At 36.3% G+C, this 25737-nt stretch overlaps 2 protein-coding genes across 19 annotated transcripts; both read left to right on the top strand.

The window, feature by feature from the left end:
• The first annotated feature begins 7648 nt into the window (after positions 1-7648).
• On the top strand, positions 7649-13426 carry LOC103715569 (lactoylglutathione lyase GLX1-like). Its single transcript, XM_008803246.5, has 9 exons — positions 7649-7817; positions 8833-9007; positions 9122-9246; positions 9446-9510; positions 10412-10624; positions 10758-10805; positions 12452-12559; positions 12739-12879; positions 13152-13426. The coding sequence occupies exons 1-9, from the start codon at positions 7685-7687 to the stop codon at positions 13191-13193; spliced, it is 1050 nt and encodes a 349-aa protein (XP_008801468.4). The 5' UTR covers positions 7649-7684; the 3' UTR covers positions 13194-13426.
• Positions 13427-15582: 2156 nt separating this feature from the next.
• On the top strand, positions 15583-24543 carry LOC103715567 (S-adenosyl-L-methionine-dependent methyltransferases superfamily protein). 18 transcript variants are annotated; one of them, XM_088706296.1, is made up of 11 exons: positions 15605-15848; positions 16384-16498; positions 18911-18958; positions 20188-20443; positions 20697-20784; positions 20895-20960; positions 22595-22663; positions 22768-23370; positions 23512-23631; positions 24132-24225; positions 24341-24543. In XM_088706296.1, the coding sequence occupies exons 1-8, from the start codon at positions 15753-15755 to the stop codon at positions 22855-22857; spliced, it is 828 nt and encodes a 275-aa protein (XP_088562422.1). In that variant the 5' UTR covers positions 15605-15752; the 3' UTR covers positions 22858-23370; positions 23512-23631; positions 24132-24225; positions 24341-24543. The 18 variants fall into 18 exon arrangements, with proteins under 18 accessions (XP_088562429.1, XP_088562422.1, XP_088562420.1 ...); XM_088706294.1 differs by having other exon boundaries at positions 24129-24225; XM_008803242.4 differs by having other exon boundaries at positions 20188-20461.
• Positions 24544-25737: the final 1194 nt, after the last annotated feature.

Genomic DNA, 25737 nt, shown 5'->3' with positions numbered 1-25737 from the left:
TGGCATCTTCATAACTAAATTCATGTCTATAATTGTTATGATGAAATACGATTTTCTCTATTTTGAGAGGAAGAAGCCATTTTATCTAGAGAGGGATCTTTAAGATTCATGTGATACAGTCACTATAACATATGCATATATGGATATTTCTACTGTAGTTTAAAATTGATTTACTTAAAGAGTGCTGCCGACAGGCTAGTTTAGTAAGATTACAACCAAGCAGAGCTGCATGCAACTCACCTCAGCCACGTGAAAACTAATGAAACACCACATAAAAAAAAGTTATGTTATTGGAGAATAAATTAATAATAACATGCTTTGCAAATCGTTTCCATATATTAATGATATTATGTATAATTTTTTAAACATTGTCTGTAATAGTTCTACCCATGGCTTTTAAGTTAAGAGTAAACCTTTTGACATTTAAATAGTAGCCTAAAAACCAAAAGGATTTGGTCCTTCACAGCTATCACTAGAGTGTTAATTTATGACTTGACCCATTAATCCGGCCTTCTTTAAGTAAGTTTGAGTTTGGGTTGTAATTGGCTCAGCCTATCTAAATTTATTTACTAAATGGATTGGGTTTAAGTTTAAATCCATTTTGATTTATTTAATAATTGGATCAGGTCATAACGCGACCTGTTTAGCATATTTAAAACCTGTTTAACCTATTTTTAACTTGTTTTATCAGATCTGCTTAATTTATTTAACTTGTTTAAATTCATTTAACCCGTTCCACTTGACTCGATCTGTTTAATAAATGGTTATGTGGGTCGGATTGGGTTGCATGTTTAATAAACAGGTCGTATGTAAATTTAAAATTTTGATATGTTTAATAAATAGATCGAATTTTGGTTGATGAATTTTCAATCCGACTCGCATTCAACCCGACCCGATTGCCACCCCTAGCTATCACTCACGATTATATCAAATTTTATGCGGTGATACGGAAGCCATTTGTGATGATGATACCCCACTTTACTTGAGTACAAACTTGTTTGGCGGGAACTTTGGGATCTAATTTTCAATCATGCCCATTCATGTATCACACAGCTTTCTTGACTGGATGGGCTTCATACAATATTTATGAAACATATTACTTGAGATATCTTATGAGACCCATTTAACCAAGTTAGCAGCATAGGAAAGTTTGTGATTGGAAGAGTTGCTCTCGCATTTTCATGTTACTATAGTATTGGGTATAGCAAACTTCACATCACTCACTATTTAAGTTGTACGTGATGGACAGTCACAAACCAACTAGATAGGGTCTAATTATGAGATAGACTAGGTCTAATGGACCTGTCCAATAATTACTCGCCACATTACTCTCTTGCATTTTAACAATTCAAGATCAAATAAGGGGCGTCTATTATCTATTGTACATATGCTCCGGGATTTGGATTAGTCCACCGGACCTATATAATAATTTCTCCTAGATAGAGAGTGTTAATGTGATAGATATTCAAAACTCAAATTTTTGAATTTAAGATTTGAATCATATCTCACGTGCCGCAAATAATGTCGGTCGGGTACCCTCCAATCTCTTTAATCAAGAAAGGTGCTTGGCTCATTCTATTTTCCATATATAGTTTTAGATCATCTTAATAATATATATATATATATTATTTATATATACCGATAGAGAAGAAAATGGATTGTCTAGCCCACAACTAACAGGCCGTCCAGTTTCGGCCCAATAAACACCAATGACGGACAATTGAATCTCCACTTCAATCCAGGGCCAGCTCGTCTTCGTAACTCCGCTAAAAGCTCCACCAACTCCAGACAATCGCCGACTTCCCCGACCAAGCTCAGGGCACCTCCAGATAATCGTCGACCCGTCCCGATCAAGCTCAGGACATCGACTCCAGCGATACGCTCCGACCCTCGAACTCGGAGCGCTTCTCCGAGCACATCTCGAAACCCGGGAAGCCGCTACTCCCAGTATCCGCCAAACCGACCTCGTCAAACGCATGACGCGACTACTCAACGAGCTCGGCCTCGTCAACGACCATACCCATGTGCGGGCCTACGCTCACCTACGTGATCGTACTTCACCACACTGCCGTGTAATATCTCCATAATCGGTCAACAGCAGTGAGACGACACCTTGACTACTTCGGCCATACCCTGTTGTGACAGTCAACACCCTACCGTTCTCAAGAACGGGCTGTACCGCACGTCACCAGCCAGCCTGAGCTGCGCGCCATTCGGCTTAGAGCCACGCCCCCTCATGATGAGGACTGATAGTACCTCCGCCATCTGGGCCACTCCAACGAGGCTATAAATAGCTCGGTCGGTAATTTCAAAGGGACCTTTTTGGCTGGACCAAATTTACCCATTCTAACTTGATCGTCGGATGGTCCTCACCGGAAATGCCGGTGAGGCTTTGTGCAGATCCACGACTGTCGCGCAGGAGGTGGCTCTCGTCTTCCCTTTCCATCACCGGCGGCTCCTTCGGCTCCACCGGCGTGGTCAACCTCGGGCTAGATTTGAACTACAACACATACCCAATGGAATGATAACTTTTTTTTTCAATTAATAGAGAGAATTTTTTTCAAATACTTAAAAATTTTCAACCACTAAAACATAGCAAATTTAATATAAAAATATTAAATTATTATGGTATCTAAGATCACCATAGAAATGGGTTACCAAACATCTCCACAACCTTTTTTTTTTTTTTTTTTTTTTTTTACGTATGCGAATTCATGGTAAATTTTAGCGGCCCAAATGTTTAGGCATAAAACATTACAAAAATAATTAATAGTCATTATTTATATTATAACAAATGGCTATAGCATTAAGTGGTCATTTATAACCGTCGTGGCCTTTTTCATAACGAATGGCCCCAATTAGTACCAAATGTTAAACCTCGGGTACAGACAGCCATTATCTAAACATGGTTCGAGGCCCCAGGAAAAGGTGTGGGTCCCACGACCCTAAATTGTCCACTAGGACGCGTCGAATGGCGTGCCCTTCATTCAATAACCGTGGTCCCCACGGCGTGGATAAAACGATCGCGCCGAGACGAACGTATGGAGAGCGTGGGTGACGGGTGCGCCAGGATTCGTCACGTCACGGCAACCTTTTTCCCGATTTCTTCGATGTTTCCAAATGAGATTGGACCCATTTGTCGGTCCGGACCGTCCGATGAACAGTTTTGGTTCCGTCCGGTTCGTAGAGGTGATAGCAAAGCTGTGCTGGCGGATTGATTTAGTTTCAGTGGTACAGAGTGGGAATCGTGGCAGTGATCCATCAAATCGGACACTCCATCACGGAGAACAATTTTAGTTGGAGTCGCGACCGTAATCAGAGCTGGTCCCCTCAAATCATGCAGCTTTGTAATGGTGACCGCCTGCAGTTACATTTTACTTAATCGTAACATGTTTTAGTAATTTAAAGGTAATGCAACTCGAGAAACAGTGTCGGATTTGATCTGACTCAGAACTTAAAGAAACAAAATAATATTTTCCGTCTAGTTTTTTAAAATAAAATACTAAATTATTATAAATAGTATCAAAATAAATATTCGGCTCATAACTTATGTAGATTAGAAAACATTGCAGCATGGATTCATTAGAGCTGAATACGAGCTGATCATGGTGGTTGTGATTAGATTTGAACCCTTAGTTTGACGAGAATGTCGGAGCTTAAATGGAGAAAGCATGTGGAGACATGTGCAGGCATGTGTTTAGTCCCACATCGGTCATTTGTTGGACAGATCTTGGGCAGCTAGCCTTTTAGGCGAGTTCCTGAGTTGTTACAATTTCATACTTTATTATAGTGATGCCTGTTGGAAATATAAACCCAATTTAATAGGTTACTTTTCATTTTTTGCTTGATGACATTCTATATAATTTTTTGGTTTCTTAATATACTTAATGGTCTCTCTGTTTAGGTCCCACTTTATATTTAAAAAAAAGAGAAAAATTATTTCAATGGGTTGTATGGTATGAGAATGTCTTTTGAGTTCTCCTTTGAATAAGAAGAAGAGAATGGTGAGAGCTTGGTAGGAGAAATTTCTTGAGCAGATTTTTGTATCAAAAGGAAGAAGACTACAAGAAAAAAAAGACATTTTTCTAGTTACTGATTTTCTGCATATTTGTAAGTTCTATTTTTAGTTTTCATGGTTGAATGAAGGGTTTTATGAAGCAATTTTAAGCCTATCTTGTGCCCTATTATTCAACTCTATTTTTCATTGTTATTTGATGCCATTTACATATTATTGACATCTATTTTGCTCCAACAAAATTGGTATCAGAGCTTGGTGTGGTGATTTGGTGGTTGCCTTGTGCTTGACTTGCATCTAGGATTTGAAATTTGGGCTTTTTGAAGAGTATTGAGTTTGAGCTTGATATTGGTGCAACTTTTAATTAAAATGGAGAGTAATATGCTTCCTATTCAACTTTCTAAATTAATTAAGGGAAACTATGATTGTTGGAGTATTCAAATCAAGGATCCTCTTCATCAGGAGAAAGTTCTAATGAAATGCCACTGAAAATGAGAAGCTTAGAGAAGTTTATGAAGCTACGGAGAATCAAGATGGTAATCTAAATTTGTATTATTTCTTCATGGATTGTGATCCTATATGCTTTGAAGAGGCTATTCAAGAAGATAAATGGAAGAAAGCAATGGATGAAGAGATTAAGGCAATTGAAAAGAATGATACTTAGGCTTTGACAAGCTTACCACAAGGAAAAAATTAATTGGTGTGAAGTGGGTGTACAAGACAAAGAAAAATGCAAAGGGAGAAGTTCAAGGATACAAAGCAAGGTTGGTAGTAAAAGGTTATAAGCAACAATTTAGAGTTAATTTCGGTGAAGTATTTGCTCCCGTTGCTCGGTTAGAGACTATTAGATTGGTTCTCTCTTTGGTTGCTCAGCACAAATAAAAAACTATCAACTTGATGTGAAATCAGCTTTCTTGAAGCGGAAATTTATGTAGAACAACCTTTGGGGTATGTTAAAGTAGGCCATGAAGATAAAGTATACAAGTTAAAGAAGGCTCTTTATGGGTTGAAGCAAGCACCAAGAGCATTGAATGCAAGAATTGACAATTATTTTTATAATAATAGTTTTGAAAAGTGTCCTTATGAGCATACTTTGTATAAGAAGGTGCTTACTAATAGAGATGTATTAATTGTGTGTCTTTATGTTAATGACTTGATCTTCATTGGAAACAATCCAACTTTGTTCAATATATTCAAGAAGAGCATGATTCAAGAATTTGAAATGACAAATATTGGCTTGATGGCTCATTTTCTTGGTATTGAAGTGGTGCAAATGAAAATGAAATTTTTATCTCTCAAAGTGGCTATGTAAAGGAGATTCTCAAGAGGTTTAGAATGGAGTCTTGTAATCCGGTTAATACTTCCCTTGAATGTGGCTTGGAGTTGAGAAAGAGTATTAAAAGTAGCGATGTTGATTCTACTTACTTCAAAAGCTTGGTTGGAAGCCTTCGATATCTCACTTGCACAAGACCGGATATTCTTTATGGTGTTAGATTAATTAGTAGATATATGGAAGCATCGGATCATTCACATCTCCATGCCGCCAAGAGGATCCTACGCTACATCAAAGGTACACTCAATGATGACTTATTTTACTCTCATTTACATGATTTAGACTTGTGGGCTATTTCGATAGTGATTGGGGTAGAGATTTAGATGAAAGAAAGAGCACCTCCAATTATGTCTTCTTTATGAAAAATGGTGCATTCACTTGGTCCTCCAAGAAGCAATCAATTGTAACTTTGTCAACTTGTGAGGTGGAGTATGCAGCGGCAAGTTCTACCATTTGTCATACTATTTGATTGAGAAATTTGTTAAACTATTTGGATTTTTCTCAAGAAAGTGCCATGGAGATTTTTGTTGATATAATCAATCGGCAATTACTTTGGCCAAGAATTCGGTATTTCATGAGAGAAGCAAACATATTGACACTCGTTATCATTTCATCCGAGAGCATGTGAAGGAAAACTTAGTGCAATTGGTGCATTACAAGTCTCAAGACCAAGTGGCGGATATCTTCACCAAGCCATTGAAGCATGATGTGTTTAGAAGATTGAAGAACATATTAGGCATGAAGACTTTTGGAAATTGGGTTTAAGGAGAGATGTTGGAAATATAAACCTAATTTAATTGGTTACTTTTGATTTTCTGCTTGATGGCATTCTATATAATTTTCTGATTTCTTAATGTACTTAATGGTCTCTTTGTTTAGGTCCCATTTTATATTAAAAAAAAGTGGAAAACTATCCCATGGGTTGTATGGTATGAGCGTGTGTCTTTTGAGTTACTCTTTGAAAGAGAAGAAGAGGGTGGTGAGAGCTTGGTAGGATAAACCACTTGAGCAGATTTTTGTGTCAAAAGGAAGAAGACTATAAGAAGAAAAAGCATTTTTCTAGTTGCTGATTTTCTGCATATTTGTAAGTTATATGTTTTAGTTTTCATGGTTGAATGAAGGGTTTTATGAAGTAATTTTGAGCCTATCTTGTGCCCCATTGTTCAGCTTTATTTTCCATTATTATTTGATGCCATTTGTATATTATTGGCATCTATTTTGCTCCAACAATGCCAACCACTATTTTTAAAGTGGAGAAAGAAATCAAGCGGCTAACTAGTTAACAGCTTGTAAGACTTCCTATCCAAGACACTTATAGCAATGTATTTCTGCCTTAAGTGTAGAGGTACGATCATTTTAGATGTTCAGGCCTTATGTGTATGTATACCATATTGTTCTTATGCTATAACTATTTATGTCCAGAATTTTATGGTCATTAAGTCGAGTTTGATACATTTTGTAATCTGATATTATAATACAGCTTCGAACTTTTACCAAAAAAAAGAAAAAAGAAAAAGAAACAAACTCTTTTGCCACACTGAGACAAGAAATTGCTCTAAATGTGTGTCAAGGTGACCTTGATTACTGATTTCAGATTAGGCTTAACTTGACCGACTTACTAAGTTACTTAAAACTTGGTCCGAGTCATTTAACTTAATCAAGTTTTAGACACCAACCACAACTCATTTCAATTACTTTTTTTTTCTTTTTCAAATTCACCCGAAACATTGGAGGGTACATTTTAATACATTTAGCATGAAAAATATGATAACATAGAATGGATTGCGGCTTTTTATTCCTCAACCAGCCCAAAACACCATTCTCAATTCTCTCATCCACCCCCACAATTCCACTATTTTGGATTCCCATCTCGCATTTTTGATGGGGTTTTGCTGGTTGTCCCTTGCCAGCAATTGATCGGCATTACCATGCAAATAGCAGTTGATAGTATATATCTAATGGTTATTGGTATTTTTTTTAAAATTTTTATTCTAATTATGAAATCATTGCATCGATTGTATGTTAACAATAAATTATGCATTCATGGCTCCATATGTCCATGTATATAAATCTCTCCTATCATATGCTCTCAAAAATCAAATTTCAATTATACACACACATATTTATATTAATTATATGTATGTATGCATGCATGCATGCATGAATGATGTTCAATATGTCTTAATTATTTTTTTTCAGTCACTTTTGTCTTTGAAACGCCAGGCCCAGTTCTGGCCCATCTTGTTAGTGGGTTGATCTAGCCCACCCGGGATGCAGGCCGATTTAGGCCAGATTTTAAGCGGCCGGAGCTGGTGGTTAGGGAGCGAGTGAGCGAGATGGCAAGGTCTATCCCCATTACCGCCGCCTCCTCCGCCACCTCCTCTTTGCTCTCCGACTTCGCACACCGCCCTCGATTCCGCCTCTCCTTCGAGCCTTCTCGCCGGCTCGCCCTCCTCCAGCTTGGCAGCGGCAAGTCATCTAAGAAATAATTGTTCGATTTCATTACTTCCACCTCCAATACACAATTTGCAAGATTCTGTTATTTGCTTGGATCCTTTCAATTCTTTGAGGCGAGGAATTTGGGTTTGAGGATGAGACATTGGTTTTGCTTTTAAGATGAATGGTGTTCCCCCAGAGACTTTTGCGTGAATTCGATATGAGAGTTTTGAATTTTGGTTTTGCAGTGATTATTTGGAAGAATTGGCGTGAGTCAATAGAAGTATCGCAAAAGACTATTTAACAAAATTTTGCTAACCTTTTTGTATCACCGGAATTCCGAATTGGTATCTCGAAGACTACAAGGTTTAAAATCTTGGTTTCCTCTTTTGGTTTTGGCTGGACAACAAGAGTTTCTATCTTTGCATTTTCTGGATTTTTTGGTGGATTCTGCTCCACTTTCAAAATTTCGCTTGAACATCATTTAGAAAAGTTAAGGCAGTGAAAATTAGGAAAGAAATCAGGAAAGGTAAAAAGCTAAGGAAATAGACTAGACTTATCCTAGAATATCATTCACACACATATGGTACTGTTGGATGTGTAGATATTTCCAATTTTGGCCAGCAACTTTTCATAAAACAATGTCATTAAAAAATCTTATTTAAATTGTATTTTATATCATTTTACTATTTGATGAAAATCTGGCATGAAACATCTAAAAGTCCAAGATTTGAGGTTTAGATAGCTCAACATATGCTTAGATATTCACCTGCCTCTAAATCTCTTTGCAACCTAAATATTGCAGTGCTTGCAAGGCTTAACAAGACTTGCAAAATTTTAGTCTAGAAAGATGTTTCCTGCCATTTATGAATAAAGGAAAGTAAAAAAATTGCTGGCATATTTCATATGTATAATGTATTTAGATTCAAAAGATTACTTTTAGCCAAAACCTAAATCTTCTGACGTCAGTTTGAAGTTTGAAGCGGAATTTTAAACCATTGATAGTTCATTAACTCTGAGCTCATGAATCTATTGGCTCATCATCCAGCTTTAACACAGCCAAATTTGCTTGGAATAAAAACCTCTAAGTTGATTAGAGCAGAAGGAACTGCACAAGCAAGCACTCGTGCTAGCGGAGAAGGTGCCTTAGAGTGGGCCAAAAAGGATAACCGGAGGCTGCTTCATGTTGTTTATCGTGTTGGAGACTTGGATAAGACAATAAAGTATGATATTTCCCCCTGGCTGTAATTTCGGCTTGAGAGGTGTTCTAGAGGTGTTGTTTAGATTAAAGGTTATGTGGTTAATGGCTCTGAGTTTTTGATATTGTTATGTTGCAGTTTCTACACAGAGTGCTTGGGAATGAAGTTGCTAAGGAAACGCGATATACCTGACGAAAAATACTCAAATGCCTTCCTTGGATATGGGCCTGAGGACTCACATTTTGCTGTTGAACTCACTTACAGTGAGTATGCTAACTGGTTATCTATTTGTGCCGCTGCATATTTTTGAAATTTGAACAATCTTCAACACTCAAACTCTATGAAAACCCTTTCTTAAAATCATGAAGGTTAATCAGGTCTGGTACTTTTATCTGGTTTACCTAAAAGTGCAATATATGCACTTAGCAAAGTGTCACTGAAACTTTTTTTGCACATTTGCAGACTATGGGGTCAACAAATATGATATAGGAACTGGCTTTGGTCATTTTGGCATCGCAGTGGAGGATGTAAGATTCTTTTCCTTAGATTTTGCTTGGGGTTGTTTGCTTGTTTCTGGTTCTCACTTACTCACGAGGTATAGCTTAGGCTTATTACAAATTAATTCCCGGGAAAACTTAAGTGTTTGACTAGAATTCTCTCTCGTTAACTTGTAAACTGCTTTCTCATGCTTCTGGATCTTGGGTTTTGTGTTCTTAGTTTTTGTCTTTCGAGTGTTGAAGATGAACTGAGATCACCTTGCCACATTGTTGTGATACGCCAATCCAAAAGTTTATATGAAGATACAATCACACATTTGCTGTACGAAAGTTAGAAAATTATGCAAGGAAAAGAGCAACTCACAAAGAACCAATAAGGATTATCTTCCTCATTTGCAGATCAAGGAGCACTATGGAATGTAATTCGAAATGTTCTAGTCTGTGGTATCTGGGTTCAGTACATATATGGTCTAGGTAATACATAGCTGTTTGTGACAAAGTAAAATCAGTTTTCACAAATTTGTATAATTTATCTTCTCACAAGAAAAAGCATTTAAAGATAAAAACCTATGTTGCATCAATTAATATCATCTATGCATTATCGTGCATGACTAAGAAACTCACAGAAATAAGAAGCTTCTTGTGCATATAAATGGAATTTTCTTAAAGACCCTTCACTTTTGCAGAATGCTATGATCTATTACAAAGTGACATTTGTTGCAAGGTTCCTTCTTTCTGTCAAAGCTATCAATAACATATCAGTGTACCATCTGATGTCAGTACTAGTTCTTGATCAAACTGGCTATCTTTTAATTGGACTGGCTATCTTCTCAGTACAAGTTCTTTGCCTAGAATGTACTATTTCATTAAAGTATCTTGGTTGTTTTCAAAAGATGCTTCTGTTTTAAAATTTATTTGATGTTCGTAACAGGTGTCCAAGACAGTGGAGCTTATAAGAGCCAAAGGAGGAAAGGTGACTAGGGAACCTGGTCCTGTAAAAGGTGGTAGTACTGTGATTGCTTTTATTGAAGACCCTGATGGTTATAAGTTTGAAATTTTGGAAAGGGGTGCTACACCAGAGCCCTTGTGTCAAGTAATGCTCCGTGTAGGAGATCTTGATCGATCCATAAATTTCTACGAGAAGGTGATTTTTTCCCTGAAGAGGAGTTAAAAATAGGTGTATATTTTCAAGTTCAAAGTCCATCCTCTTTGATGTTCCTTCATTTCTCATCTTTTGATGTTGTCAAGTTCTGAATCCCTTCTTTTTTGAAGTCAAGGCTTTTGGAATGGAGCTTCTACGCAAACGTGAGAATCCCCAGTACAAGGTATGCACTCTTAACCAATAATAGAAGATAAGTGCTTATCGAATTTGCATTTGTAGGCCACATATAAGCATTTACTTTAAATTGTAGCTATAGCCATCCTGATTTCTAATTATGTTGTTGAAACTTTCAAGCCTAGCAAACTCTGAAGACTAAATATAACTGCTAGTTGACAAAAAAATAAAATCTTTAGTTTACCAACAATCTAGTAAATTGTGTCAAAAAAAAGGAAATAATAATTCTGATAACTTGCATTACTTAATACCTGAATCATGAAGCCCTTTTCCACTGTAACAGGACCCTTGCATTTTTGGTTTCAAGAAATTTCATTCATTACAGTAATTATGTTTGCTGGCCTTATAGAATATTTTTTTGTTTAATTCCATAAATATCATGCCTTTCTGCAATTTGGGATCTGCTTAACATGTCTACCTTTTCCAAATTTCAGACTCAGCTTCTCCTTTTCAGATTCTCTCTTTTCTGTTGCTGTATTTCTATGTGACAATTTCCTTTTGACTTATCAGTTTATCCTGCACTGGTTCTACTTTTAAGCTTCCTTGAACACACTTATTGCAAGCTATGCCCTTTCTGATGTTAGAGATTTGCTGCAAGCGAAGCTTAAGCTCTTAGCTATTACTTATCATTTTGATCTGGTACAATAAAATTTTCAGAATTTTTCTTAAGCCTCCCTGGCATATTTACACTCACAAAGTATCTTGATTCTCATCAACCAGCTGAGTTTAATTAATTAGAAGTATTCTCATTGTTTTCCTCTTACTCTAATAAAAATGAGATATGGGGATCCAATTGCTTATGTTAATTGAAACATCTTTTTCTGGAACCCACTAATATTTTTCTCGTTTGTAGTTATCAGTGATACTCTCAAAGACCAATTAGTGTCCAGACTCCAGAGAAAACCTGTCTTTTGTTGTGCACAGTTTGCAATATGTCAGCGCCAGCAGTAGTGTTCAGTAAACATATTAGTCCCTTGGTACCAAATTTTATGCTGTATACTGCTTCCCCATGCCTTGTGTATAAATCCTTAACTGTAGGGATCAAATCATTTGAAGACAACCCAGATTATGGGAATGAGATGTAACATACCCTGATGGAAATAGTTTCATGACCTTGTTATTTTAGGATCAAACCTACATAGGATCAAATGGTGAACCGATTTTAATGGTGAGAATCTAGGATGAAATCGGGCTTGTTAGTTATGGTCATGCAACAGTATTTGCAATATTTGGAGTTTTCAACTTTTCTTGTCGGCTTACAATACTTCTGCCACTGAACATTACAGAAGTTAGACAAGTTGCTTTGTATTAATTTTTATAAAAATTTCTCAATACGCTAATAGAGTCTTTTGTAGGGCATATTTTCCTAATATATATTTTGTTTTTCTAGAATTGAAAAGGCTATCAACATATTTTGCTTCGCTTTACCCTAAATGAATTTGCATATTCCTCAATCAAAAGTGTTCAAATAATCTTTAGTCAGATGTAAAGACATGTTGCATGTCATTGTAATTACATATGCTGCCTTTGATCTCAGCTTTCCAGTCATGTTTCTTTTTCCTCGCATGCCTATACATATCCAGTTTTTCACTTTTTCCAAGTGCACTTGTGATTTATACCTCTGCTATCTTCCAGTACACAATAGCAATGATGGGGTATGGTCCTGAAGATAAAAATGCAGTTTTAGAGTTGACCTACAACTATGGAGTTAAAGAGTATGATAAAGGAAATGCCTACGCACAGGTGAGATTCTCTTTTCCCTCTATATCATACAGATGATTAGAAGTGCAGTCATCCTATTTTACTCTGTTGCATATTTCTTTTTTGGCATGCATGTTTCTTTTTCCCGAAAATTGGTTCTAATGTGGTTTTAAGTCAGTTCGCTCATATACAATGGAGACTGAGACTATGCATTACACCAGATTGCTATTGGCACAGATGATGTTTATAGAACTGCAGAAGCGGTAAAATTACTTGGTGGAAAGATCACCCGTGAACCTGGGCCCTTACCTGGCATCAACACCAAGATTACTGCCTGCTTAGATCCTGATGGCTGGAAAACGGTATGATGCAATATTTTGCTTCTTTTGTGACATCTTGAAATGTTTTATACATACAGCATCTCTCTCTCTCTCTCTCTCTCTCTCTCTCTCTCTCTCACAGACAAACACACAACACTTATTTTACCTCTCACTAAAGTGAATAATTACTGAAGATGTTCTTCAATGTTTCCTTATGTTGTTTTGATTAATCAACATTTAATTAATCAAATTATGCTGTTTAAATAAATTATCTTCAGTCCTCATCTTCCTGAGTTTGAATTGTTCTTGTGCAGGTGTTTGTTGACAATGTAGACTTTGCCAAAGAACTGGAGTGACTGGCCATCATAGACGACCCTCTTTCTCCCAAGTATATATTCCAGAGATCTTTATAACACACCACTACCTTCCTCGTCCTCAAATTTTATATAGATAAGCCATTTCACCTCCCATTATAAATGGTTATCGGGCATCAATTGTTCGGTTATAGCTTGATATATGGATTGTAAGATATTCCTTGTTGAGTTCTTTGTTTTTTCGATTATAATGATCTTGCCTAAATTCCTGTTCAGCTCAAGTTCAATTTTATCATCCAAGTGCTGCTGTCTTCATTCGAATGGTCTTCCTGTTGTCTATCAGGCATCCCGTGTATATATGATTGCTTCTGTTCTTCTTGATCCCACACGCTATAAATTGGCATGGTCCGTTTGCCTTCTTAACATCAGGACATGTTTTTCTTTGGGAATACAGTTTCCATAGCTGCCAACTATCTTGATGTGCCTTAAAAATGTTCTATAAACTAAAGCAATTAAAATTCATCGGATACTGTAGCTGTAGACTTTGAGATCAAATTATCAAAATCGTAAAAGAATTGCTCTCTTTTATTCCACATTGTTTCTTTTCCAACTCGTAAGTCCGCCTCCAGATGTTATAACTGATCATATCCTCCTACAATCTTGCTCTCCTGGGGCTTTCTGGACGCCAGAGTTCAAAATAATTTGTTTCTCGATGGAAGCTTCGCCGAATATATAGTGAGGGTGGGATTTAATCTAGGTCTCCTATACCAAGAGAGACTTTATCAACTTGGCTGGATCACAGCTTCATCAATAAAAATTCATAACATTTAATTATTGTAGAGGACACTTCCACTGCTGTGACTCTCCCAAAAGAATTACTCTCATATGTCTGGCAGCGATAATATTTTAACTGTGTCATGCCACAAGTCCAAGAAAACGAAAGCCTGGTAACTCCTCGGTTTTGAAGCTGATGATTTGTATCTTCGAGATAATTTGATGGCTGATATGACTGGCTGTATTTATTTGAGAGCTGTACGAAGCAGTCTGACGAACAACAACAGAAATCTCTGAAAAGAACAACTTGAAGATCTGTAATGCAAATTGAGAAGTTCTTTGGGGCTCAGCCGCGTTACAGAAAAGAAGCCATGCTATCACATAGTCGCCAGGAAATTTGTTCTTTGTAGCACAATTTGAGCTAGTGAGACATGGCTCAAGTGTGTTGTTAAGTAGAAATTTAGTTTCAATTCTAAGTCATGCTTGACCTTAGGATGCAGATGCACCATCATATATGCCGTGGTGTATTGACAGCGTACACCATCGAGCATGTTTGATTCTCAAAGCCCTGTGTGTATGGGTGGTGGTTCTGAATCACAGTAGGAGGTTTAAGCCCTGTGTGTATGGCTGGTGGTTCTGAAGCACAGTAGGAGGTTTCATTTTGCACGGGACCTAAATGGTACCTCTTCCTTTGTGCCATCCGCCGTGCCTGGGTTTTGCTTATATTGGGTTCTCTCTTTTATGGCGGAGCATTTTGGAGGAACGCTTGGGATCGGTTTGGCAGTAGTCTTGCTTGGAACCGGAACCAAATCCAACAACATTTTGTATCCATACGATTTAGACTCGGATGCTTTCTGTTAGCAGGTCTGGATCTGGGTTCGGGTCCTGCTAACTATACTCCGCAACTGCAGGCCTACATGAAACCTCTTTTGCGCCCGAAAAATTATTTACAAGGGTTTTTTAAACCGTACATATCCTTCTCTTCTAAATATTAAAATTTACATAAATACTCTTCTAAAATTGATATTTGTATGTATATTTTGATAAGGGTATAAATGTAAATAATACTTTATGAGGGTATTCATGCAATTTTTTATGTTTATGAAGGTTTACATGCAAAAAAAACCTAATTTTATTTTTTTTATTTCAACCTATTTTAGTTTTTAGTAAGACCTGTTTATATGTTATCCATCTTTAGAAAGAAGAAGATACTTTCATAATTTTAATTAAATTTTAATTTAAATAAATATAATTTTGGCTAATTATGTTAGCTGAATCGTTATGTCAAAAATATTTATATAAAAATAGTGTTTTGTGAGGACAGATAAGTAAATAGGAATTTGGAGGGCAATCATGCAAATTTTAGTATTTAGAAGGGTATTTATGCAAAAAATTAAGATTTTTTTTTTTTGTATATACTCTTCTAAATATGTAAAATTGCACTAATACTATCCAAAATTGCTATTTTTATGTATATTCTTATAAACGTTTCTTTTTGCATGTTTACTCATTAATAGTATTTTCATCATTTTAATTTTAAATCATTAACTTCTTAACCACAAAATAAATATTTAGTTAATATATATATATATATTAATTTAAAAAAATATTAACGTAAATTTTAATATTTAGGAAGGTTTGTACGAAAAAAAATCCTATTTACAAGCCCGGAAGTCCCACTTGGCGAAGGGCAGGCCAGGGTTTCTTTCTTTCTGATGCTCTCTTTTCCTTCTTCTCCTCTCTGCTTCTATTTTGCCGCCTCTCTCTAGTCTCCAAGTCCAAGCAAGGGCGAAGCAGGAAAAAAAAGGAAAAAAAAAGGAAAAAAGAATGGCAGCGCAGGAAGAGGTAAAGAAGAACGTCGCCAATCGCAAGCGGAAGCAAGTTTTTATCTACGGCAACTACAAGAACTACTACGGCTATCGAGTAACTTGTCCTTCTCCCCTCTCTTTCTCTCTTTCTTTCTTCGAGCTAACCCTAATCATTTATTTATTTATCGATTACTTTCACCCTATATTGTTTTAGGTCAAAAAGGATAAAGTTTCTTGTGCCCTCGCCTTTCAAGATCGATTAACCTAATCTTTTTTTCCCTCCAAGATCAACATATGCCAATTAGAACATGAGCAAGATTTCTATGATTCGTCGAGAAACCCTATTCAAGTACTCAAATCTAACCGGTTTTTTGACATCTGGTACATACATTATGCAGTAGGGCATCAAAACCCCTTGTGATTCTTGGTTTCGCGTCCTCTTGGTTGCCTATTGTAGTCTGTTATTTGGCAAGATTAGCTTGTCTTAGTGATTTGATTTTCCTTTTTGATCATATGTTTTCTTTTTCAGTTCTTTGTGATTTTTTAGCTGAGTGGGAATGGCAGTTCTTCATGGGCTGTAATATCATCGATCACTTTGGGGTTTGCGTTCTTATCTTGGCTGAAAGAATGGCATCTGGATTTGAATGCAGATAAATCGGAACCAGAAGGAAGATCCCCGACTTATGGTTATGAAGAGGGAATGGTTCGAGGGCAAGGATTGCCTCGATATTGGTTGCAACCAGGGGTTGATAACCATAGAGATAGGTAATGTCTAATGTCCTGCAGACTATGTTATTACATCATCATTTGTTTTGCCTTTATTTCTTTCTTTTATTTTTCATGACTATAATTCTATATTATGTGTATGTGTGCACATATTTGTTCGAAGTCTTGGAGAAACTTAATTCATCTAGATTATTGACTTGAAAATTGAAATCATTGCCATGTGCAATTTATGATCATCCAGAATAAAATGATAGAAAGCTAAAGGAGATGCTATAGTTATATAAAAGTTGATATTTTGATACCTCAGTAGTGAGAAAGATTTGGATTTCCAACTCCGGGGTAAGGTTGTTTGAAACTTGTAGCAAAATGAATATAACAAGCCTAAGAGCAGGGACAGACCTAGAGGCTTTCTTCGGTCATGCATGCTTCACAATATCTATACCTGGAGGGATGATTTTAAATCTTAATTGATTTTTGTTTACTTTGTTCTTGACATTGAGCAATGAACTTTAAGTTGCATATGACATGGGTTCTAATCATGATCAGTGTGGAGAGAAGCTATGAGAACTAATTTGAACCAGGGAACTGGAGGTAATCTTCGGTATAACACTTTATGAGCATCTTCAATGCAGGGACAAACAAGAGAGAGCAATTTGTCAAGATTTTTTATACAAATACAATTTGCGTCATATATGTGATGCAGATAAGAGCATTGTTTCGTTGAACCTGAAAACATGACAAGCTTAAAAATATCTCAAGTGTCTCACATTGGCCATTAAAAGTCACAAAGTGAAAAAAAGGCGAGAGTAAAGAGGGATGGCTTATGGAAAGGTTAGGAGAAGGGGTTTGGTTTTTGCGTGGGAAAATCAGTCTACCTACACTACATTGTACCTTCTATTAATTAAGATTGCCGTTTTAGGCCATCTTAATGAAAGCCTGGGAATTGTGTGTGCACCATTAACCTATGCCTCTCGATTTAGCGAGAGGGCCTGTGAGCGGCCTTGGTAACAAGGCCAACCCTGGACCTGCTCAGATGAGTCTCCAGGAGCGAAGGCAGGCTGCTGAGGCCGCCCACAGAAGGGTTCTGGCCTACATGGCCGAACAAGAGGGAATAACAGACGGCCAGCTGCAACAAGACCTGCATTTCCATGAGGTATGCTCACTGATTGAAGAGCTCGCGCTTTCTTCCCGACGAAGACATCTTTCTCTGATCCTTGAATGCTTCCTCGTTGCTTTGCCTTTCGAAGGATTCCCTTCAGCTTCCGCAATGATATTGTACCGTTTTTCAAGGAAATCCCAATGCTTCTCTTATTCAGTAGTTCAATCCGCCTTTGTTTTTGCGAAATTTCAATTAGAAAATCTCAAAACTATGAACAGAGTCGCCGGTCAAACCGGATTTATAGCATCATTAAGGTAAATCAAAATGAAGATTGCAGGGTCTTTAGACATGTTGGGAGGTCACTCTTCTCGCAGGATTAGGAGGAATCGCAGGTAGGGCTGTTAACGAGCCGAGCTGAGCCCGAGCCTGGGAGAGCTCGGCTCGGCTCGTTTCACAGAAGCTTGGGCTCGGGCTCGGGCTCGGGCTCGGGCTCGGGCTCGGTAACGAGCTCTATATTGGGCTCGAGCTCGGGCTTGCTTGGCAAAGCAAAGGCTCGGGCTTGAGCTCGTAAAGCTCGTTTCAATTACGAGCTCCAGAACGAGCCCGAGCTCGGGCTCGTAATCGGGCTCGAGCTCGGGCTCGGACTCGATAACAAGCTATTTTTCTCTATGTGGTCAGATTTTTATGAATTATGGTGCTAAAATAAGATTTTTCAGTGGGAGACTAGAGCTCATTTGGGCTCGTGAGCTGCTCGGGCTCGGGTGTAAACAAGCCTCATATTGGGCTCGGGCTCGGGCTCGTTTGACTAACGAGCCGAGCCCGAGCAGCTCGGCTCATTAACAACCCTAATCGCAGGAGATGTTTGAGTTTGACTGCCTCGTCGCGCTTACCGGAGTCTGAAACTTGTGTGATGCCCCCGTGTCGACTGCTCTTGCCCCTCTGCAGCTTTCCTTTTCATTGTCCACTAATAAATAACTGATGGGTGACTGTGATCTCACTGTGTGAGATGCATGTGAATGACTTATGTGGACCAACCAGTTGATGGATCGCTGTGATTCCATGAACTAATAAAATGATCGGGATTGCTGTTTTTTACTTTTTATGTTAATGAGAAATTTTATTAATTTTGCAAATGATTTGGCATGGTGTCTATTCTAAAGGGAAGGGTATTTGATGGATGGTTAATATCTCATCACACATGATGGTTGGTTAAACTTACATCTCTTTTCAATTAAGCTTGACACTTTTTCCTGACTGTGCAGTGTCGGCTAAAGTCTAACTCTTTAAATATAACTATTCAGCATCCTTCCATTTTTCAATTCTCTTAGAGGTTATTTTTTTCTTTGATGCAGTAAAGAAGTTCTTCTGCCGAAGCATTCTTGGAATAGATATTGATGGAGGTGAGCTTACCCCCATTTCTGTTCATCTCTGATTCAACCATCTGATTCTACTTGTTTTTGGGGGTTTTTTTAACTCTTTAAATATGTTTGTCAGTGAGTGCTAAACCAGAAAACAATGTTACATTAATTAATTCCTAAATTGTTATATCTCATTAGTTTGATAGATGTTATTATAGATTTGAAGAACTGCTGCTTCAAGTCCATCTTAAGCAAGATGAGAAACTAGATAGATTAATTGCACAATATCTATCGTAACTCAAATCGTCACCTGCCTTTTGGATAATCCACTTGCTTAACGTGCAAATGCAGGGTAGCCTTGTTTTGTTGTTTATGGGTAATAACTGGTGTTTTTAAGTAGCTCTTTAGCAATTTGTTGGAAATTTGTTTTTTTGCAGTTTAAAGGGTATGGATTATCACACTACGAATCCCTTATGTGCTTTGTAACAATAACAAAGGTGTGTTGTGATTGCCAAAACTTTTATCAAAAGTTAGTAGTATTTTTCTATGCTTTCATTTGTTATTTTACTGTTGGTTTTGTCAGCTGGACTTGTAAGATGTGGTCTTCTTCTTTTTTTTTGGTTCTTGGGGATGATATCCCCATCTTTCTTCTTGTTGCTGTTTTAAGGTGTTTTGATTCTGTTATACTTTACCTTTCTTGCAGTGTTTGCTTCCAAACTATTAGTTGAGTTATCAAATAAGTTTGCTAGGAAATGGTGAAACAGCTTTGCAATGGTGTTTTGCAGGATGTTGCTCCTGATAGGAATAGTGGAAAATATTCTGTGTTTCCTTATGTTATTGTGCCTAGGCATCCTGAATTGAATTACTGAACCTACGACCTCTGCTTGACAGGATATGGTAACACAGCTTTAGAAAGGCCTGTAGTGGAGCTCTTGATAGGAGTAGAGATGATCCATTTGCCAAGCTGGTCCTGAATTAATGTGATATATTGTTGTTGGTTGCAAATGAATTGATTTTAAAAATTTATCTTGGACTTGAGCAACAAATTTCAGCAGTCTAGATATGCTGCTCATATGCTTTAGCTTTCTGATACTTTTCCTGGGCTGAGATTGATGACTTTAAGTGCAGTTTATGGGTATTTATTATATATTAGGTTATATGTTAGTTGTTGCTTACAGAACTCATTTGTGCTGTTGTGCTTATTTGTTGCATTCCTAATTCTTTATATTGTTATCTTTGAAAATCTTTTGATTGTTCTCTCTATGTATTAGGTTTGATTGAAACTGCTAACTGGAACTTACGGAAGATCGCTAGAATAGAACATAGTAATCATAAATCGAAGGAGGCTTCTGATTCACAGATTTTGGATGGTTCAAATTATTCAAAGCACAAGGTCTCTCAAGCTTCAGATGGGGAAATATTTTATGGTCAGCATGATGCCTCTTCTCCCTCAGAAGGCAATATTTTTGAAAGAGTTAGTTTCCGAAAAGAAAATTTTATTGAGGGTTTGCGCGGATGCTCAGAGAAGTATGATACTATTATTTGGTAAATTCATCATACAATCTTAGTCAGAGCTAGTACCTCAAACTCATAGTGTATGGCTTTTTAATAATTCAGGTGCTATAATTCTTAGTGGTTTCACATTTTATTCATGCCCATAGGCATTATAAATATAGATAATGTCTAAGAGAACTACTATACCTGATTTTTTCACATTTATTCAAGTAAAAGTTAAATGGCCTACCTGTTGCATGCTGAATGACTTTGTCCTTGTATGCAGTTTGAGTGTAACAAAATGGATCCATCTGAATTGGGGTGATGATGGATTGATTACTTTGTTCGTAAAGATATGGAAACTTCTTAGACCAGTATGTCTCGAATTGTTTAATATTCTTCTATTGTTCATTAGTGCATAACAAGCTTGGAAACCATAAAAACAGTTTGTTTCGTGTATTTGAATTTTTTTTTCTTTGGCCAGGGTGGGATTCTTCTATTGGAGCCTCAGCCTTGGTCTTCATATAAAAAAAATCGACTAGTTTCTGAGGTAATAAATGGTTCACTGTTAATTACTGTTTTTGTTTGCTTTGGTGACTTTGTGACTTTCCAACTGTATGAATTTCCTTTGAGGCTCAGCCTCGATTATTTGTTATCAAGATACAATACTAGAGAATTCTTTTCAATGTTATGGTATTTTCTTTTTTAAATGTATGCATGATATTCTTTTAATATAAGAATGTTCAGCAGATAAGAACTTATTTTGAATCTTAAGAATATCTGCTTAACCATGTGGGTGCAATGTTTTTTTTGTTTTTTTTGAGGCTGATATCTTAACTAGATTATGTCTTGTTTTTTGAGTATGTTGTCAAAAGAAAGCTGTCAGGGATAATTCTTTTCGATAAACCTTAGCTTTAAAACTCATGAACATGATCAACATAAATACAGCCATATTTGATCTTACATCCATGCACACTTTTAATTGTCCAACATTATTACACTATAGACTTGTCATCTTGCCGTATGTTTTCTCCTTTTGAACTTAACCCTCATGGGACATGCATGCTACATTTTTGAACATTTCCATTCCATTAATCCTGCTAGAAATTTTAAAAGTAATATTTTTTCATACGCAAACAACTTTGATTCTCCATTCCTTCAAAAGTAGACAATTTTATAACCTAACGGTATGACTTCAGGCCATGATCTGGCCTATCCAATAAATAAACAGAGAAATAGACATGCACAGCCTTAAGTCTGACCATATGAGGTAACAGGGAGCAACCTGCTTGTAGAAACGCCTTTCATCATCTTGCAACTGTTGGTTGGTTTTATGCAGCCATAACAGATTATGATAGGGGTAATTCTTCGAGACTATTGCTTCCTACCATTTGACCTTGTCCAAAGATATGATACATGAGGAGGATAACAGAACTGTAATGAATGGATGTGAAAATTTGCAACTCATCTTGGAGGGCAATATTAAAAAAAGAAAATCATTTTGTCACCCTTCATTCAAGTGGGCTTTCAAGATAAACCGCATTTGGTTGGCACTTTCTTGTATCAGGCGGCGTTCCTTTCTTATTTGTAATTAAACTCAAATGCTTTCAGCAGGATATGCCACGAGTTAAATCATTGAGCACAAAGTGATGGATGTTAGATACTTATAATCATGCTTTGTGCTGTTATTTTACTTAGAGATATGCCAATATATACATAATTTGATCTTGCATTTTGTTAGTAAAATCTTGTCATGAACTGTTTTACCAGACAAATTTAGTAGTCTCAATGTAGCGTTGATAATTTATACCAATACATACACTTTGAGGCTTCCTGTAGCAGAATCCAGACCTAACATACACATACACATGCATTACATGTATACACATTTACACACATTCGTACTTGAAACTATGTTTTTGCTGTGGTCTAAGCTTTAAAATTTATTGATTTTCAGTCTATATATGTTTTTTAACGTATGCAGATCATGATAAATAAGTTGGATTCTCAATTTAAATACTTTGCCGTATACTTTAGCACACTGACACAATGGAAACCATCCATTTCTGTGTCGACATGAAGAATAGATTAAAAACCCCTAAAATATGGACACAGATACATATGTTGTGAAACTTACTGCTAGATACTTGGTCAGTGGACGTATTAAATTCTGATTGTTTGCAGACTGCAATGGCGAATTACAACGAAATTACTCTGCATCCAGATGAATTTCGAGACATACTTCTAGACAAGGTAAACAGAGCCCAAGTACATTATTTGTTTTCGAAGTGATTTTCTGATTATTTATTTGGCTACCTCAGCTGGGCACATGACTGATAATTAATGTGTTATTGTAGGTCGGATTCAGGTCAGCAGAGGTTATAACTGGCAGTTTGTCCGGCACTGTTGTTGGGTTTGATCGACCTATTTTTGTCTTTCACAAGTGACCCCATGAAGCTAAGCTAATACGATAGCCAGCATACCTTACCTTAAGATATTTCTTAAATATTTGGATTCAGCTTTATGATGCTTTGTGACTCATTTCAATTAAGGTTACATTTACATGCAACCAATTCTCATTGTCTCTAACCATTACCTCATATTCAGTTTGTGTATGCTGTCTCTAGTGCGTTTCCCTCCTGACCTTATCCTTCTAGGTGTTCTGACTTCCTTGATGCTTGTATCATATGCATTCACTTAATGTTTTGATCTATGCAGCTTTTCTTGCGTCGTCTGCCTTATAATTTTTACTTAACCATTAGATGCGCTTAACACTATGAGTCGGTTCACTGCATTATGATTATCCACATCCTTTTGAATAAATTTAAGGTGCGAAAAACTGTCTTCCTTGAGTCAGGCTATGTTAGATTCTTTTTTCTTTGACCATGGGATGCTCGCTTAACACCATGGAGTCCCTTTACTGCATCATCATCTTTGACATCCTTTTGAATAAATCAAAGGTAGGAAAAATTGTCTTCCTTGAGTCAAGTTATGTTGGATTCTTTTTTCTTTAATTGCACCGTGTGGGCTTCATTAGGCCTTCATGCTGAACAGACTCATTACTTGGAATAAGAATCCTCTCATTTCATTTTGTTTTCCAGATAGGAAATTTTGAAGAAATTGCAAGCTTAACAGTGGGTGTCCAATAGGAATTCTACACTGTTAAGATCACATTTGGATTGGTTGGCAAATTCCTGAATTGCTATCAGATCTGCACCATGGTGAGTCCTTCCAGCAAAATTCAAGCGATACAGAGTAGTCAGTATCTTCATCCATATGTATTACTTTTCTATTAAAAAGGAGCTATTGATGCCCCATCAAATAGACTGTAAAAAATAAAAAAAAATGTTGAATATCTATTTAGAGAAGAATAGGATGCATCATCATATTTGTCTTGAAGCAGTATCTCAAGTTTGAATGGGTAAAAAGGCTTATTGACATATACAAACTAAGCTAGAGATAGTGTACAACATGCAATTAGACCAAACTTTAATCAGGTTATATGTTTATTTCTTGCAATCTGTGTGCCTGCTGACAACTGTGCATATTGATTGATCAACTAAATTGGCATGTACCACTATGCACAGTTCAGTGTACGGCAAGCAATTTGTACCATGCAACTTTTAATGATGGTGTGTGTTTTGATGCTTGAAATCTATGTACCTGCCATTAAATGTGGATATTGGCTGATGAGCACTAAAATGGGGTTTGCATGCAGTAGGCTTTACGACCTGGCCATATTGCGAGTTTTTTCCCCGATCATAGTCGATTGAAGGAACGTATCCACATGACAACTTCAAGTACTTGACCATATTGTGAGTGTTCCCCTAGTTCTCCTTTCCCCTTTCCATATATGTTTAAATCTGTTGCCTTTATATTATCGGATTGAACCTCTGTTAATTAATATCTTCTACATGTCTTTGTTTAAAGATTGCCGAGGCACAAGTTGGTTCCGTCGCTTATTGCAAGGACTCTATATTTGTTATGGGGCACTCGCTTATGTAGGGATATGGTACGAGGGACATGCCAGTCCTGTTTTTTCTGGTGGTATGAATTGATATAATATTAACAACTGATACTGATCAACACAATGTTAACATATTTTTTGTAATATTCAATATTATTTTAACTCACTGTTGGTTTATTAGTTACTGGGAATGTGTAGGCAGCATGCTTGAGAAAAATGATGAAATGTACAATACAAATTAACAATAGATTGAATAAATGAAAACAAAAAACAAAAATAATAAATTGAATGCATAACATTGATTAAAAATAAAATAAAATTGATCGAAATTAAAATAAAGTGACAAGTATGCATAGTCAAATCTTCTATTTTGGGTCTCTTAATTACTTTCTTCTAAATATACTGTGATGTTAAAATAAAGATACATAAACAAGGAAGAGAGGGATCTAATAATATGTTCCAAACAAGAAAAGTTTCTGCTCATGTTTTTCCTCAAAATATATAGGTAGAGATAGAAACTTGGAATAGGAAGAGGGTCTGAAAATGAATTAGATACCGATATATCTATATTTATATACATATTTTTAAATAGATGTAGATATTAATCAAATGCCAAAATTAGTATGCGTATTTGTTCTAAATCGACATGGGTATGGTTAGGATATTAAATGTATATAAATATGTATGGATACAAGTGGGATACAAGTTGAATATTATTTTGATATAAATAAGATGTCGAGTAGAATTTAATAATAAAAACTAAATAAATGATATAATCATAAGGGATAGGTATGAAATCCACTATTGTGATTGCAAGCGATGTATTATCACTTGATAATGGTCTTGGGGCAAGTATTAAATTTGTGTAGAGTCTCTTACCAAAGATCGATTTGACCAAAGGTTTGGACCATTGATATTTCTAAAATTATTTACAAATATAGGAATATGTAAAAATATTGATATTTTAAATATTTTAAGCAAAAGTTTTGAAAATATTATAAAAAATAAAAAAGAATTTATTCATGTTTTAGTTTTGTCCAAAGGAAGAGAATTGATTTTTTAAAATGAAAATAATTAATTATTAAAATGTAGAATATCAAGTATATTTAAAATGATTAAATTTTATATTTTGGTAAAGTTCTAAAAAATAAACCATAGTGTTATATAGTAGAAATTAATACTGTTATAGTGGTTGCATGGTGGGCAACAATCCAATATATTTTAGGTATGGTGTGTTAATGAATTTTTTTACATATTTGATATCAGGCAAAATTGTAGGCTATATCTGAATCTATTGAATTCTAATAAAATATTTGAATTTGATAAAAATTGGATACGGAAACAAATTTAGTCAAATAAT

Source organism: Phoenix dactylifera, chromosome 1 (assembly GCF_051530095.1).
Source record: "Phoenix dactylifera cultivar Ajwa chromosome 1, Ajwa_hap1_PhDact_Kaust_v1.1, whole genome shotgun sequence".
NCBI classification, from domain to species: Eukaryota; Viridiplantae; Streptophyta; class Magnoliopsida; order Arecales; family Arecaceae; genus Phoenix; species Phoenix dactylifera.
This window is presented reverse-complemented; position numbering and strand designations above follow the sequence as displayed.

Bases quoted from the DNA above. Each gene is read 5' to 3' on its own strand.
- LOC103715569 (XM_008803246.5), top strand. From the start codon at position 7,685: ATGGCAAGGTCTATCCCCATTACCGCCGCCTCCTCCGCCACCTCCTCT. The intron at 9,008-9,121 runs GTATGATATTTC...GTTATGTTGCAG, and splicing joins GACTTGGATAAGACAATAAA to TTTCTACACAGAGTGCTTGG. The intron at 12,560-12,738 runs GTGAGATTCTCT...GCATTACACCAG, and splicing joins AAGGAAATGCCTACGCACAG to ATTGCTATTGGCACAGATGA.
- LOC103715567 (XM_008803242.4), top strand. From the start codon at position 15,753: ATGGCAGCGCAGGAAGAGGTAAAGAAGAACGTCGCCAATCGCAAGCGG. The intron at 20,462-20,696 runs GTAAATTCATCA...CCTTGTATGCAG, and splicing joins AAGTATGATACTATTATTTG to TTTGAGTGTAACAAAATGGA. The intron at 20,785-20,894 runs GTATGTCTCGAA...TTCTTTGGCCAG, and splicing joins TATGGAAACTTCTTAGACCA to GGTGGGATTCTTCTATTGGA.